General features: G+C 43.6%; 2 protein-coding genes across 2 annotated transcripts in view; both read left to right on the top strand.

Annotated features, from left to right (window-relative positions):
* Positions 1–15,450, top strand: part of LOC310791542 (NACHT, LRR and PYD domains-containing protein 3-like) — a gene marked incomplete at its 3' end in the record, with an annotated part of 520,630 nt that overhangs the window by 6,207 nt on the left and 498,973 nt on the right. The window lies entirely within an intron of this gene.
* LOC310791545 (uncharacterized protein) overlaps positions 1–15,450 on the top strand; it is a gene marked incomplete at both ends in the record, with an annotated part of 557,869 nt that overhangs the window by 521,948 nt on the left and 20,471 nt on the right. The window contains 2 exons of the mRNA XM_083653217.1: positions 5,217–7,070; positions 7,257–7,308. Coding sequence (XP_083509343.1) covers positions 5,217–7,070; positions 7,257–7,308 — 1,906 coding nt within the window. The remainder of the gene's footprint in view (positions 1–5,216; positions 7,071–7,256; positions 7,309–15,450) is intronic.

Here is a 15,450-nt window from a genome sequence, read left to right as displayed (position 1 = left end):
GTCCTCAAGAAACATAGCTTCACAGGTCTGTGTGTCCACACACGACCAGCTGCCTCAAGAAACATAGCTTCACTTCAGCTACCAGACTGCTTATGATCCATGCGGTTCATCTGTCGGCGTCCTCAATCAGTATCATCAACATCAGCTGCTCTTCCTTTGTATCTTAGGATGATGTCATTTCATGGACAAGAGAAAACTTTGACTCAAATATGTCAGTCCAGTCCCTACAGCCCCCCCTAATGGTACACCTCCAGTACTACAATAATATAAGCAAAGAAAGAAGCAAGAAAGAAAGAAAGAAAGATGGATTTCTAAAAATTAAGAAAGTTATCTGACTAGTGTCATGATTGTAATTTTCTCCAGGGTGTAGCATATAAACCATTCTGGTCATTATAATGTCCCAACACAGTCTCACAAAGAATTGTGACATGGTAACGTGCGTCCAGAGCCCAGACGTTGTACTTTCACCAAAACTTTGTTTGTTTGGCCACTAGAGGTCGGGGCCGAGGCGAGGATGATGCTCCCACAACTCTCTACTGGGGCAACTCTGTGGTCACAGCCAGCTCAGTAACCAGGAAGTAGCTGTGGACTGAGGCAGAAACTGACGTTCACATTCAACTATTTTAGAGCCATTGTTGTGAAACTAGAAAGCTTTGTGCTGTGGGTCAACATTTCTATTCCATAATTATTTGTGAGATCATGTTGAATCTCCATGCTGCACTCTTTAGATCAGTGCAGGCTTTCAGTCTCTGAAGATGGATGTAATTTTGTCTGCAGATTTTAGTATGAAGGTTTAATATGTATATTATTCTGTTCCAGCTGCTTGAGGAGAACATCATCACCTTTGTGAAGATGGAGCTGAGAAGGTTGAGTCCAGATGAGGCAGAATGCTCAGAGAGTCAGAGGGAGGAGGAAGTGGTGGATGGTGTGGAGGAAGAGCTGAGGAGGAGCACAGAGGCTTTTCTGCTCTTCCTGAGCAGAATGAAGCAGGAGGAGCTGCAGAGGAGTAAGAGTCTTTAACAGCTTTAATGTCATGGAGAGAGAGGGGAGGTGGTGGACAATGGGTGATTTATGTCTGTTAGAGTTTTGCTTAGTTTTCAAGACAATGATGCCACCTATAAGTGAAAGAACTGCCAAAACAATATAGGAACAAATCATTTGGGGTGGCTGTGGCTCAGGAGGTAGAGCAGGTCGTCCACTAATCGGAAGGTTGGTGGTTCGATCCCCGGCTCCTCCAGTCCGCATGTCGAAGTGTCCTTGGGCAAGACACTGAACCCCAAATTGCTCCCGATGGCTGTGCCAGCACCCTGGGTGGCAGCTGGCCGCCCTCGGTGTGTGAATGGGTGAGTGTAGGCACATTGTAAAGCGCTTTGGATAAAAGCGCTATATAAATGCAGTCCATTTACCATTTGGGGCACCTCATCTAATTCATTTGAATCAGGTGTGCAAGCTGTAGCTGGAAGATGCCGTCAAGCCACAGTTGAATTTTTTTTTGAGTTTTGCTCATTTTGATCTCATTTGACTTGTTAAGACCTGTTTACATTTTTTCTGAATGTATTTGAGTCATCATCGGTTTGGAACATGGACTTGGTGTCCCGGCCTGGCCTTCCCTCCCACGCCTTATGTGGGCGGGGGCCGGGTCGGGGGGCATCGGTGCTCTTCATCACTGGTCGAGGGCTGCCGGTTGGTTTAGAACAGCTTAGGTAGGCGATAGATTAGCTACAGCCTAAGGCTGACCTGTTAGTGTTCAGGCTAAAATCAGACTAGAGCAGGGTAGGATAGGCCAGATTAGGCTGTAGATTAGCTAGATACTATGTCCCAGTTAGCTCTGGTTAATGCTTAGAGTAGTCAGTTGTCTGATCTTCTCCCCCCCCCCCTCTCTCTTTCCCCCTTCCCCCGCTTCTTCCCTTCTTCCTCCTTCTTGTTCTCCTCTCTTTCCATGCTCTTTCCTCCCCCACATCCCACCGCCCCCCCCTCCCTTCTCCTGCTCTCTCCTCCTTCTCCCCCCCTCTGCTCCTTCTCCTCTTCTCCCCTATTTTCCTGAATCCCTGCCACTTCCTGCTCTCCCTTCTCTCACATTCCCCCTGCTCTCCTTCCCCTGCACCCTCCCACCTCTCCTTCTCTGCCTCTCTCCTCCTCTCTGTCCTCCCCCCTCTCTCACATTCCCCCTGCTCTCCTTCCCCTGCACCCTCCCACCTCTCCTTCTCTGTTCTCTCCTCCTCCACATTTCCCATTTTCCCCCCACCCTCGCCCTCATCCGGGCCCGTATCCTACTCCCTCCCTCCACCCTAGACCCTACCTCTACTCTACCTCCCCTGTACCCTTCCACCTCTCCTTCTCTGTTCTCTCCTCCTCTCTGTCCTCTCCCCTCTCTCACATTCCCGTTGCTCTCCTTCCCCTGCGCCCTCCCACCTCCCCTTCTCTGTTCTCTCCTCCTCTCTGCCCTCTCCTCCCTCTCACATTCCCCCTGCTCTCCCTCCCCTGCACCCTCCCACCTCTCCTTCTCTGTTCTCTCCTCCTCCACATTTCCCATCTCTCCCCACCCTCGCCCTAATCCGGGCCCGTATCCTACTCCCTCCCCTCCCCCAACCCTAGACCCTACCCCTACCCTGGCTCTCCCTCCCCTGCACCCTCATCTCTCCTCCTCTGTTCTCTCCTCCTCCACATTTCCTATTTTCTCCCCACCTCCCCCCTCTCCTCCCTCCTCCCTCTCCCTCCCTCCTCCACTCTCCTGCTTTCTTCAAATGTTCAAATGTTATCTTTATTCTGTATATTCTTGTTACTGTGTGTTAGCTAGAATCAGCTAGACATACTTTCTGTGAAGCCCTCTGAGACATGCTTGTGAATTAGGGCTATATAAATAAACTTGACTTGACTTGACTTGAACATGTCAAATCCATTCCAACAAGAACACAGGATAAAGAAACTGAGTTTAGTCCTCCTTCATGTTGGAACTTTACAGTTTATAGTGGCTATAGTTTAAAATGATAGAAGCCATGACCATGTCCAAACTCTGCTGAAAATCTATACATTTGCCAAACAAGATTTAAAAGTAAATAAGCAGAATCCCTCTGGATAATCTGGTAAAAATATTAATTTGTTAATGTGAGTGTAATATGCTGAACACAGTAGTGCACACTGGGAAACAAAACAGCACCACACCAGTTGTCTTTCACACTGAGCTGCACACAATCAGGACCTGTTTGTTCACTCACCAGTGATGAGCTGAAGAGATGTCAGGGAGTGGAGATACACATTTACCAGGAAATGTTCACATTTCTCATGTTTACCAAAACATCTGCTCACTGATGTTCTTTGTTCTTTCAGAAACTCTACATCAACATCCACAACAAAAACACAAATCCAGTCTGAAGGAGAAGTTTCAGTTTTTGTTTGAGGGCATTGCTAAAGCAGGAAACCCAACACTTCTGAATCAGACCTACACAGAGCATGACCTCACAGAGGGAGGGAGTGGAGAGGTCAATGATGAACATGAGGTCAGACAGATTGAAGCAGCATCCAGGAAACTAGTGAGTACATCTCCAGTACTACAATAATATAAGCAAAATCCTAATAAGTACTAAGAATAAGAAAGAAAGAAAGAAAGAAAGATGGATTTCTAAAAATTAAGAAAGTTATCTGACTACTGTTATGATTGTAATGTTCTGCAGGGCGTAGCATATAAACCATTCTGGTCATTATAATGTCCCAACACAGTCTCACAAATAATTGTGACATAGTAATGTGGGTCCACAGCCCAGACGTTCTACTTTCACCAAAACACATTTAAAATTGTTAAAAATAAAGTTTGTTTGGCCACTAGAGGGCGGGGCCGAGGCGGGGATGAGGCTAGGATGATGCTCCCACAACTCTCTACTGGGGCAACTCGGTGGTCACGGCCAGCTCAGTAACCAGGAAGTAGCTGTGGACTGAGGCAGAAACTGACTTTCACATTCAACAATTTTAGAGCTATTGTTGTGAAACTAGAAGGCTTTGTGCTGTGGGCCAACATTTCTATTCCATAATTATTTGTGAGATCATGTTGAATCTCCATGCTGCACTCTTTAGATCAGTGCAGGCTTTCAGTCTCTGAAGATGGATGTAATTTTGTGTGCAGATTTTAGTATGAAGGTTTAATATGTATATTATTCTGTTCCAGCTGCTTGAGGAGAACATCGTCACCTTTGTGAAGATGGAGCTGAGAAGGTTCCGGAGGGTTCTGAGTCCAGATGAGGCAGAATGCTCAGAGAGTCAGAGGGTGGAGGAGGAGGTGGATGGTGTGGAGGAAGAGCCAAGGAGGAGCACAGAGGCTTTTCTAAACATCACACTGCTCTTCCTGAAGAGAATGAAGCAGGAGGAACTGGCTGAGGAGCTGCAGAGGAGTAAGAGTCTTTAACAGCTTTAATGTCATGCAGAGAGAGGGGAGGTGGTGGAGAATGGGTGATTTATGTCTGTTAGAGTTTTGCTTAGTTTTCAAGACAATGATGCCACCTATAAGTGAAAGAATTGACAAAACAATATAGGAACAAATCATTTGGGGCACCTCATCTAATTCATTTGAATCAGGTGCGCAAACTGTAGCTGGAAGATGCTGTCAAGCCACAGTTCTCAACCGCAACAAAGAAAGAACATATAACCAAACAAGAAACAAATTATTAGAGAGAGAAGAACATTATATTTGAGTTTTGTTCATTTTGATCTCATTTGACTTGTTAAGACGTGTTTAATTTTTTCTGAATGTATTTGAGTCATCATCGGTTTGGAACATGCCAAATCCATTCCAACAAGAACACAATATAAATAAACGGAGTTTTTTTCATCTTGGAACTTTACAGTTTATAGTGGCTATAGTTTAAAATGATAGAAGCCATGAGCATGTCCAAACTCTGCTGAAAATCTAAACATTTGCCAAACAAGATCTATTCATTACAAGATTCAAAAGTAAATGAGCAGAATCCCTCTGGATAATCTAGTAAAGTTATTAATTTGTTAATGTGAGTGTAATATGCTGAACACAGTGGTGCACACTGGGAAACACAACAGCACCACACCAGTTGTCTTTCACACTGAGCTGCACACAATCAGGACCTGTTTGTCCACTCACCACTGATGAGCTGAAGAGATGTCATGGAGTGGAGATACACATTTACCAGGAAATGTTCACATTTCTCATGTTTACCAAAACATCTGCTCACTGATGTTCTTTGTTCTTTCAGAAACTCAACATCCACAACAAAAACACAAATCCAGTCTGAAGGCGAAGTTTCAGTGTTTGTTTGAGGGCATTGCTAAAGCAGGAAACCCAACACTTCTGAATCAGATGTACACAGAGCATTACCTCACAGAGGGAGGGAGTGGAGAAGTCAATGATGAACATGAGATCAGACAGATTGAAGCAGCATCCAGGAAACCAGTGAGACCAGAAACAACCATCAGATGTGAAGACATCTTTAATCCCTTACCTGGAAGAGACAAACCAACCAGAACATTGATGACAAAGGGAGTCGCTGGGATTGGGAAAACAGTCTTAACACAGAAGTTCACTCTGGACTGGGCTGAGGACAAAGCCAACCAGGACATACAATTCCTATTTTTGTTCACTTTCCGAGAGCTGAATCTGCTGAAAGATAAAGAGTTCAGCTTGGTGGAACTTCTTCATCTCTTCTTTCCTGAAACCAAAGAAGCAGGAATCTGCAGGTTTGATGAGTTCCAGGTTGTGTTCATCTTTGACGGTCTGGATGAGTGTCGACTTCCTCTAGACTTCCAGAACAACAAGGTTGTGACTGATGTTACAGAGTCTACCTCAGTGGATGTGCTGCTGACAAACCTCATCAAGAGGAGACTGCTTCCCCTTGCTCGCATCTGGGTAACCACACGGCCTGCAGCAGCCAATCAGATCCCTGGAAAGTTTGTTGACATGGTGACAGAGGTGAGAGGCTTCACTGACCCACAGAAGGAAGAGTACTTCAGGAAGAGATTCACAGATGAGCAGCAGGCCAAAAGAATAATCAAACACATCAAGACGTCACGGACCCTTCACATCATGTGCCACATCCCAATCTTCTGCTGGATCTCTGCTACAGTTCTGAGCGATCTGTTGAAAACCAGTGAGGGAAAAGACCTGCCCAAGACCCTGACTGAGATGTACATCCACTTCCTGCTGGTTCAGTGCAAACAGCAGAACATCAAGTATCATGGGAGAGCTGAGACAGATCCACACTGGACTACAGAGACCAGGGAGATGATTCTTGCTCTGGGAAAACTAGCTTTTGAGCAGCTGGAGAAGGGCAACCTGATTTTCTATGAAGCCGACCTGAAAGAGTGTGCCATTGATATCACAGCAGCCTCAGTGTACTCAGGAGTCTTCACACAGATCTTTAAAGAGGAGTGTGTGCTGTACCAGCAGGAGAAGGTCTTCTGTTTTGTCCATCTGACCATTCAGGAGTTTCTCGCTGCTGTCTACATGTTCCACTGTCACACAAACGGGGATGAGAGGGTACTGGAGACATTCCTGAAAGAAGAAGAAGAAGAAGACGAGGAAGAAAAAGAAAAAGAAGAAGAAGATGGTGAACAATCCCTGGATGTCTTTCTGAGGAAAGCCATGGTCAAATCCCTGAAGAGTAAAAATGGCCACCTGGACCTCTTTGTCCGCTTCCTTCATGGCCTCTCACTGGAGTCCAGCCAGAAACTCTTACGAGGCCTGCTGGATCAGACAGAGAGCAGGCCTGAAAACATCCAGAGAGCCATCAGTAACCTGAAGAAGATGAACAGTGATGTTAAGAAAGACGCACATTACTTAACCTCTCCTGAAAGAAGCATCAACATCTTCCACTGTTTGATTGAGATGAATGACCAGTCAGTACACCAGGAGATCCAAAAGTTCCTGAAGTCAGAGAACAGATCAGAGAGTAAACTCTCTGAGATCCACTGCTCAGCTCTGGCCTACATGCTGCAGATGTCAGAGGAGGTTCTGGATGTGTTCGACCTGGAGGCCTACAACACATCATCATTGGGGCGACAGAGACTGATCCCAGCTGTGAGGAACTGCAGGAAGGCTCGGTTAGTACTCCGTTAGTAACAGTATAGAACAGTGTAGACAAGCAGTTTTCAAAGTGTGAGGCGCGACGTGGCACGGAAAAAATATAAGAAAATCCACAGCCTCCACCGGACATGTCCACGCAGTAAAAGTAGTGTACGTGGTTGTCTGCAGAGAGCCTGTATGCACACCCTCTGATGACGGAATTTACGTCACGCAGACCGTGGCTTCATCCGGGGGCACAGCGCCCGCAGTCTGACTGCCTCTGTGAGGTGAGCTCAGGCTGTCAGAGGAGAAACCAGAAAGAAGGAAAACACATTTTTTTTTAAATGCGCGTTTCACCAATCCGATTGCGGCAGTTATTTGTATGTACATCAAACACATATATGGTCATATTTTTGTATCTGTTGGGGAGCTATTTCAGACCAATTCTACAAGATTTATGGGGCTGGAGAACTGTCTGTCCACGCTGGCCAGCCTGGCTGCAGACACAGTCCATAGAGGATGAACATACAGAGAACGCAACATTTACTCGATACACTGCACGGGGCGGGTATCCTGCTAGTTATAATAAACATGATTAAAAAAAACGATTAAAAGTCCTTCAGAGTGGATACAGATGTATACAATGTTTAAAAGAGGATATTTGAAAATAGCAGGATAAAGAGGTTTTAAAATATAAAAGAATATAGGATAAAGATGTTTACAACATTTTTGGAACTCGTTATGCCCGAGTGGAGCATAGAACAATAATAGTAGGTAATAATGGCAATAATAAATGTTGAGAGAGAGTGTGTGTGTGTGTGTGTGTGTGTGTGTGTGTGTGTGTGTGTGTGTGTGTGTGTGTGTGTGAGGAGGAGGGAGGTGGGTGTTGGTCTATATGTTCTCTGAGGGGAGGCGCAGTCTCCCACACTTTGAAAACCCCTGGTGTAGACTAGAGTGACCTTCATACCTGACACCATCAGTTACAATATTTCATACCAATGATTAAGATTCAAGATTCAAAAATGTTATTGTCTGTCACAACGCAACAGACATTTTTCCTTCCACCAGGCTCAGGTGCATGTTACAAAACACATTAAAAACACAGACACATATAATAAAAACTGACAAAAAAAACTGACAAAAGCAGTGTTAAGATGTTAAAAGTGCAGTGCCCATTTAAAAGACAATACTAGTAATAATACTAATGTATTATATAAACCATATATATACACACCTATATAAACTATAGCCTATATATAAACTGTATAAAAAAAATGATATATAGATATATATACAGTATATATATGTGTGTGTGTGTGTGTGTGTTAAGGCTGCCACGATTAGTCGACTAGTCGCGACTACGTCGACGATTTAAATCGTCGCCGACGAATTTGGTAGTCGACGTAATCGCATGTTTTTTTTGGAGCTGAAAAAAAGAAAAAAACCTTTGTTTTGTTTCCGCGAAGCTGCTGCCTGCGATGGCCTCACTGGCTGGCTTGGCATCCAGGCGTCTCCGTCCTGTCTTTGATGCACATGCGCAGTACCCATCATCCGGGGAAAACGTGACATCACCGTGACCGGAAAAACAACAAGCAGCTCCCAGTGCTTCTCCACAGAAAAAATGTCTAGTGCCAAAGTGTGGGAGCATTTCACCCACATTAATGTGAAGTGCAAAATCTGCTAAATAAGCTGAACTCGCTTATCATGGCAGCACGAGTATGATGCGCGAGCATCTCAAAAGGAAGCATGTTGTGGCGAATGCAGATGAAGGCTAATTAGCTTGTTAGCTCACTGGCAACCGCAACGTTAAGTTTTAGCTGCTAACGTTAGCTATTGGCTAACGATATTAACGTTAAAAGCCTTGCTGTAACGTTGTCATCATAGCGACGTTAAGCTCATGTGTTGCTGACGGGAATACTGGAAACCTCATTTTACTCCGCAGTTTGCACTCTACTTACGACATTTAAAAATGTGTTTGATGCCTGAGAAGACTGAAACAATTTATTTTTGTTGATATTTTGGTTGCATACATAGTGAATAGTTTTTGGTTCCATTTCCATGCCACGTAGTAGTGCCATAATTTTATTTTGCATTATTCATTCAATGGATAGTACATATTTCATGGCACTATATGTTTTCAATTTCAATGTATACTATTTTGCAGTTTTGCAATTTGCACTATATTACATTTATTACATGCAAGTACATTGATGCCAGAAATAAATATGCTGGTAATGCTCTAAACTTTAAAGTTCATGAAAATATTATTTTTGTACCCACCCATTCTCTCATTAACACTGAGGAAAGCCACAGGCTGAAACACCTCTGTTCACTGCTGCTGTGTGGATTAAAACCTTTTTTTCAAACTTGACCTGTGAGTGCTGCTAGTTCCATTTGACTTTTCAGTATTTGCTTGAACCTAAACTGAGTGAAGAAAAGATATGAATATATAGGCTACAATACAATAAGCAGCTCAATCGGTGCAGGGAGATCACAGAAACAGAGGTAGGCAACAGCACTCGAATTAGAGTAAAAGCACACTGATGATGGCCTAAGGCTGAAACGCATCTGTTTTGCCCTTAATAAAGAAAACTCAAGATTTACTCTAATTCGAGTGCTGTTGCCTACCTCTGTTTCTACAATACAATAAGCCCTATTGTATTACCTGCCTTCATGTGATAAATCCATTGCCTCCCTTTCTCTCTCTCCCTATCTCTATACAGTATATCTCTCATTCTCTCTTGGCAATGTAAATAAATAGATAGATAATGATAGAGTTCATTTGCAGAAACAGTTAAGTGCCATTCTTACAGTGAATAGACAACACCTGTTTGATATTCCTGGGAGTGCACATTAAAAAATAACATAATTTGGGTGATTTATGTGAAAATTATGAGGTGAAAATGATTATGATCGATAATACAAATATGTGCCGGGTTCTCCACACCCACAAACGGTATTAAAGGGAGTGAGAGACGGGAATCTGATTGGTTTGATTGATGTGATGCCCAGGGTCTGGGCTTTACATCAATCAAACCAATCAGTGTGGCCTGCATCATTCCTGCCTGCACAGGTGATAAGCACGCCCATTTTATGATTTTGCACACAGGCATTTTGCGCGGCAGGGAGAATAGCAGAGGGTTTGGGCACGCCTCCAAATTGCACTAGTGCCCACCGTTAAACACTGCACAAGCACTAATCAGTGCGTTTGCGAGACCAGGGCCCTGGTCTCAGCTGTGAAGTTCAACTTCTTCTTTATTCTTTATTCAGATTGAGGTTCTGCTGGTTGGAAGAGGCTCACTGTGAAATTCTGGCCTCAGCTCTGAAGTCCAACCCCCATCTGACAGAACTGGACCTGAGTGACAGCAACCTGCAGGGTTCAAAACAAGTGAAGCTGCTCTGTGCTGGACTGGAGAGTCCACACTGCAGACTGGAGACTCTGAGGTCAGACATCATATTTAATAATGTGCTGATATGAATATTATATGGATTTTGTAATGTGTGGACGTCTGTATAGAGTCGATCAATCTGAAATCAGACATGATCTGGTTTTAGGGGCTTAGATCTCAAATTCTACTCATGTTGTTTGCCTTAATCATTTTACTCTGGAGAGGAGAGAGAGGGAGAGTCATATAGGCCCTAATTCACCTGATTACTATTTATGCAACTTCTTTGATTCCGTTATACTTGCTTTCTTGTCTTTAAAGGATGGCTTTACTGGTAATCAACACACTTTGTATCATATATAAATATAAGCACATGGGCAGCCTTTATCTTCTCTCTGTGTTTACCTCACGGAGAAAAATGGAGAGGGGGTTGTAGCCATTTCAGTGGTCTGTACAGACCATTGGGCTGTACCAGTAGGGGGTGCTAAAGTGAATGGTCCGGACCAGTTGGTGTGGTCCGTCACTGTACCACGGACCACTGGTGTGTGGTCGGTCATGTGGTCAGTGTGGTCTGTCACGTGGTCCGTCAGTGTTCCTTCTCGTCACAATGCATCAGTCAGTGTACAGACGCTCTGACCATGGTCCGGACCACTTAGTGTGTGGTCGGTCAGCTGGTCAGTGTGGTCTGTCATGTAGGCTATGGTGATCAAAAAAGGAACGTTATTCTCCGTTCACTGCCATTCATATTTTTTTCAGCGCTGGTACAGGAAGTGACGTTTCAATTTGGCTCTCTATAAGAGCAAGTGAGCCAGCACAGCAGGCGAGCTGCAGGGTGGGCATGCCGCCTAGGATGTTCAGGTGTAATAATTTGAATTGTTATATGCAGTGTTTTCTATGTAAAAGAAGAAAAGAAAACATTTTATCCTCACGGACTCAGGTAGACCTGTCGCGCACACATATACGTCATATTGTATGTGCGCGCGACAGCGTCAGAGCGTGCACGCTGGCTTTCAAAACAAACCGAGTCAGAAGAAGGAGACGAGCAAGAGAAATATGCGTTCAAAAGCTCGAACATTATTGTCCTTTGTAAACTATGTGCGAGCAGCTTGGCAGATGCTACCTATTTGCACTGTTGACTCGCCCTCTTAACGATGCATCATAGAGAAAATAGCCACGAAGAACAATATCAAGCTGCCGCAGCCACACAGGGAAAGACGTTTGCTGGCTACCTCGAGAGAGAATATGCAGGGATGGAGGATAGGGATGGAGGCTAAATTGAAGGCGACGCTGGGTGAGGTAGACTTGGGTGGTGTAACAGTTCACTGGATTAACAGATACACTTTGGGTAAGTGTTGTACACTTTGTTACTTCCTAACCTTCTCGTCAAAGCCTTCTGACCCTAGTCAGACGGCCCAGTGAATGTTGACAGATCATCACTTTTCTTTCAGCAACGAAGCTTGAAACGTTTGCATTGAGGCTGTGTTGTTTTATTACCACTCCGACAGTAACAACATCTTTCTTAAACTCACGTTATCTGTCTGACTGTCTGACTGACTATCAATTCACGTCTTTTCCAGTGTGAAGCTAGCCAGTCTTAACACACCACTTCCTGTTCTTTCTAACCGAATTTCAAAGTAAAATGCCTTTGGCGTTTATTTTAACATAGCCTATTCACCTTATGTAGCCACGCCCATTTGACCCGGTTCTGTGGCTGTCCTACGACTTCCGTCTAAAAATAATAATAAAATAAAATAAAAAATGGCTGCGCTGCTCCAATATCATCTAACTCTGAATTAACTAATAATTTAGCCAATTGTATGTAACATACCAAATAAAAGCAAACGGCAATGTCTAAGAATGCAACGCCATGTAAGTGGCTCGTTAAGTCTCGCATTCCAGGGAATTACGTTAACGTCTGCGGGTCTTTATTAACGTTAATGGCTCGCGCTGCCTCGGAGGAGAGAAAACCATCCGAAACTTTCTTTGTTGGAGTCCAGGTATGTTTTACAAGAAAGTGCTCGTCATTGTCGACGATAACGTTATCTGACCTGGCTAACAGTGGATACTCTGCTTGCTTGCTGTGTACCGAGCTCAAAGTAGTAGGCTACGTTCTTTGTTTTACACCCTGCGCTGTCCACTACAAAAACGACTCTCTTCTTCATGACGTTCTTTCATATTTGGCGCCGTGACCGCCGGAAGTGTTAGGTGGACCCGGAAGAATTTGGCCCACTGTAAGGTCTGAACATAAGGTGAATATAATACCAAAGCGAAAATAATTAATACAGTGACATGCTAGACATGTAACAACTTAAGTGTAACGTATTTGGGGTAAAAAAAAAAAAAAAGTAACTAGTAACGTAACTAGTAACGTACTTAGTTACTATTTGGAAAAGTAATCAGTAAAGTAACTTTTATTACTTTTTTAAGGAGTAATCAGTAATCAGTAACTAATTACTTTTCCAGAGTAACTTGCCCAACACTGATGGATTTCCTCTAAAAGATTGGATTATCTTCATTTGGAGCATATATTGATTATATTGATGTCTATTGATTCACCCCAGGAAGAATAGCTGCAGCTGTGCTGTAGCTAATGGGGATCTTAAATAAAGACAAAGACAAAGTTATCTATTGTGCATGAGAGAAAGAGCCAGCACTCAAAAATGTCCTTTGAACTTTTATTCCTGTATGTATCACAACGTACGCGTTTCAGCAAACAGCCTTCGTCAGCGTTGTGCTGTGTAAGGCGGAAAAGGGCGTATAAATACAGCCAGACAGGAAGTACATTCAATTAGTGCAGAAAAAAATGTATTCAAAAAGTGCCTAATGCATCGATGAGATATAATAAAATACAACCCAGCATAGTACATAAGCATTGATATGTAGAGTACAAGAATAGAAAAAATAATATAATCGGACAACCTCCATCCAGAACACATTCTGAGCACAAAAGTAACATTAGAAACAGAGATGAAAAGTCATCTGTGGCTAGACATTTTAATTCCATGGGCCATGATGTGTGTACACTCAGGTTTCAGGGAATAGAGGTGGTCAGCCCCTTAAAGAGAGGTGGTGATAGGGACCGAGCCTTATTACAAAGAGAGGCTTTTTGGATCCACACACTCCAGTCAGAACACCTGAAAGGGCTCAATGAAGAATTACTGTTGGGCTGCTTTCTTTAAAAGTATTTCTCACATTGTATAATTTTCGTAATTGAATTTTCACTATTTCAATTTTCACTGTGTATCTTAAATCTATGCATGTGTGCCAGCTTTCTCCTTCCTGTCTGTCACTTTGAAGACAACAGTACTGTTTCCTTGACTGATTATTTTATTATTTTAAATGTATACATGTAAAATCCAGTCCTTGTTTTATCTCTCTCCTGCTGTCACTTTGAAGATTTTGGGCCCTATCGTTGCAATCGGCATAGAAACTGCGTTTAAGGCCTAGCGCTAGGCCGCCTAGCGCAGTTAGTGGGTGTGGACCAGCACACTCGCTATCTTGGTATCGGCGATACATGCAGCCTCAACCATTATAACCACGCCTTTTAAGCATAAAATTATGCATAGTCCGCTCATTGGAGAATTGCAGTTAAGAGTCACACGCTTGCCTTTTAAGCTCCAATTCCAAAACAAAGCCAAGCGCTCTGCCCCCCCCCCCTCCCTTCATCCAGTCTGTCTTGTCTCCATATATAGGCTATTATTCCATATTATTATGCTTCTCAAACCAATCTAACTGCAGTTTAAATACTGCAAGCATGTAAATACCCTACACTATAGCAAGATCAAAGTGAAAAGAATGTTCTAAATGCATCGGCTAGAAAAATATAGCCTATTAGATTGGTGAAAGTTTGTCCAGAAAGATATCATTTTCTCTTGCCTGCTGCAGGAAGGATGATGCACATAAATATACCCTACATTATGTAAAGTCATTGCATAAATGTGTTTTTATTGTAAAACTAAATGTGAAGTAGGGCCAAGTTATTGGAGCGGACATCACAGTATAGCAGATGACAGTAGAAGCGCGTTCCGCAGTCACTTATCTAAATCACGTTAAATCGACAAGAGATATATATAGGCCCAGGAGGACATATATGTTTCACATAGGGTGGTGTTTTCATTTCGATGTTTTATTTGGTCCAATATTGAAATGTTCTACAATTGCAGGTTGTGTTACCATTACACATTATTTAGATCCTCCCTTAATATAGGTTTTCGGCTCATTTGGTTGCTATGTAGTAGCGAAATGGAGTACCACAATGCATGCTGGGACGCCAGGCAGTGAACTTACAACTTATTTTTCCTATGAGAAGTGTGTTGTGTCTGTCTGAGCGAGGGAGTCAGAGAGAGAGAGTCGTATTGTGCCTGTCAGACTGAGGAGAGAGGGAGAGAGTGACACAGAGAAGGGTGACAGAGGGGAGCCAGAGGGGAGCGCTCCATGCAACCAGCGCACTGAATAGGCCTGGTTTTCAAAAGCGCAAAGCGCTAAATTTACGCCAGGTGGGAAGATATCATTACGCCGATATTTAACGCCGAAACGCCCATTCTCGCCCATTCAGGGAGTGCGCCACGCCCATTCGGCCTAAAGCGCATTTACCAGCCTAAAGCCATGTTGATATCTTCCCGAGGCAGGCGCAAGGCACGTTTTTTAGCGCCGAAGGCCCGTTTTAGCGCTGAAGGCCTGTGGGAGAATAGGGGCCAACAGGTCTGTTGTTCTAGGCTGTCATCTGTGCTTCTAAAGTGATGGTCTTGCCTGGTTCTGTACATGTGGAGTGATTATGTTCTGGATGGAGGTTGTCCATGATTATATTATTTTTTCTATTCTTGTACTCTACATATCAATGCTTATGTACTATGCTGGGTTGTATTTTATTATATCTCATCGATGCATAAGGCACTTTTTGAATACATTTTTTTCTGCACTAATTGAATGTACTTTCTGTCTGGCTGTATTTATACGCCCTTTTCCGCCTTAGGCTTAGTTCACACCGGACACCCAAGCCTTGCCTACGCCTTGCCTTTACCCACACTTTTAAATAGGCGTCCG

Source organism: Poromitra crassiceps, assembly GCF_964638095.1.
Source record: "Poromitra crassiceps genome assembly, chromosome: 16".
In the NCBI taxonomy this organism is placed as follows: Eukaryota; Metazoa; Chordata; class Actinopteri; order Beryciformes; family Melamphaidae; genus Poromitra; species Poromitra crassiceps.
This window is presented reverse-complemented; position numbering and strand designations above follow the sequence as displayed.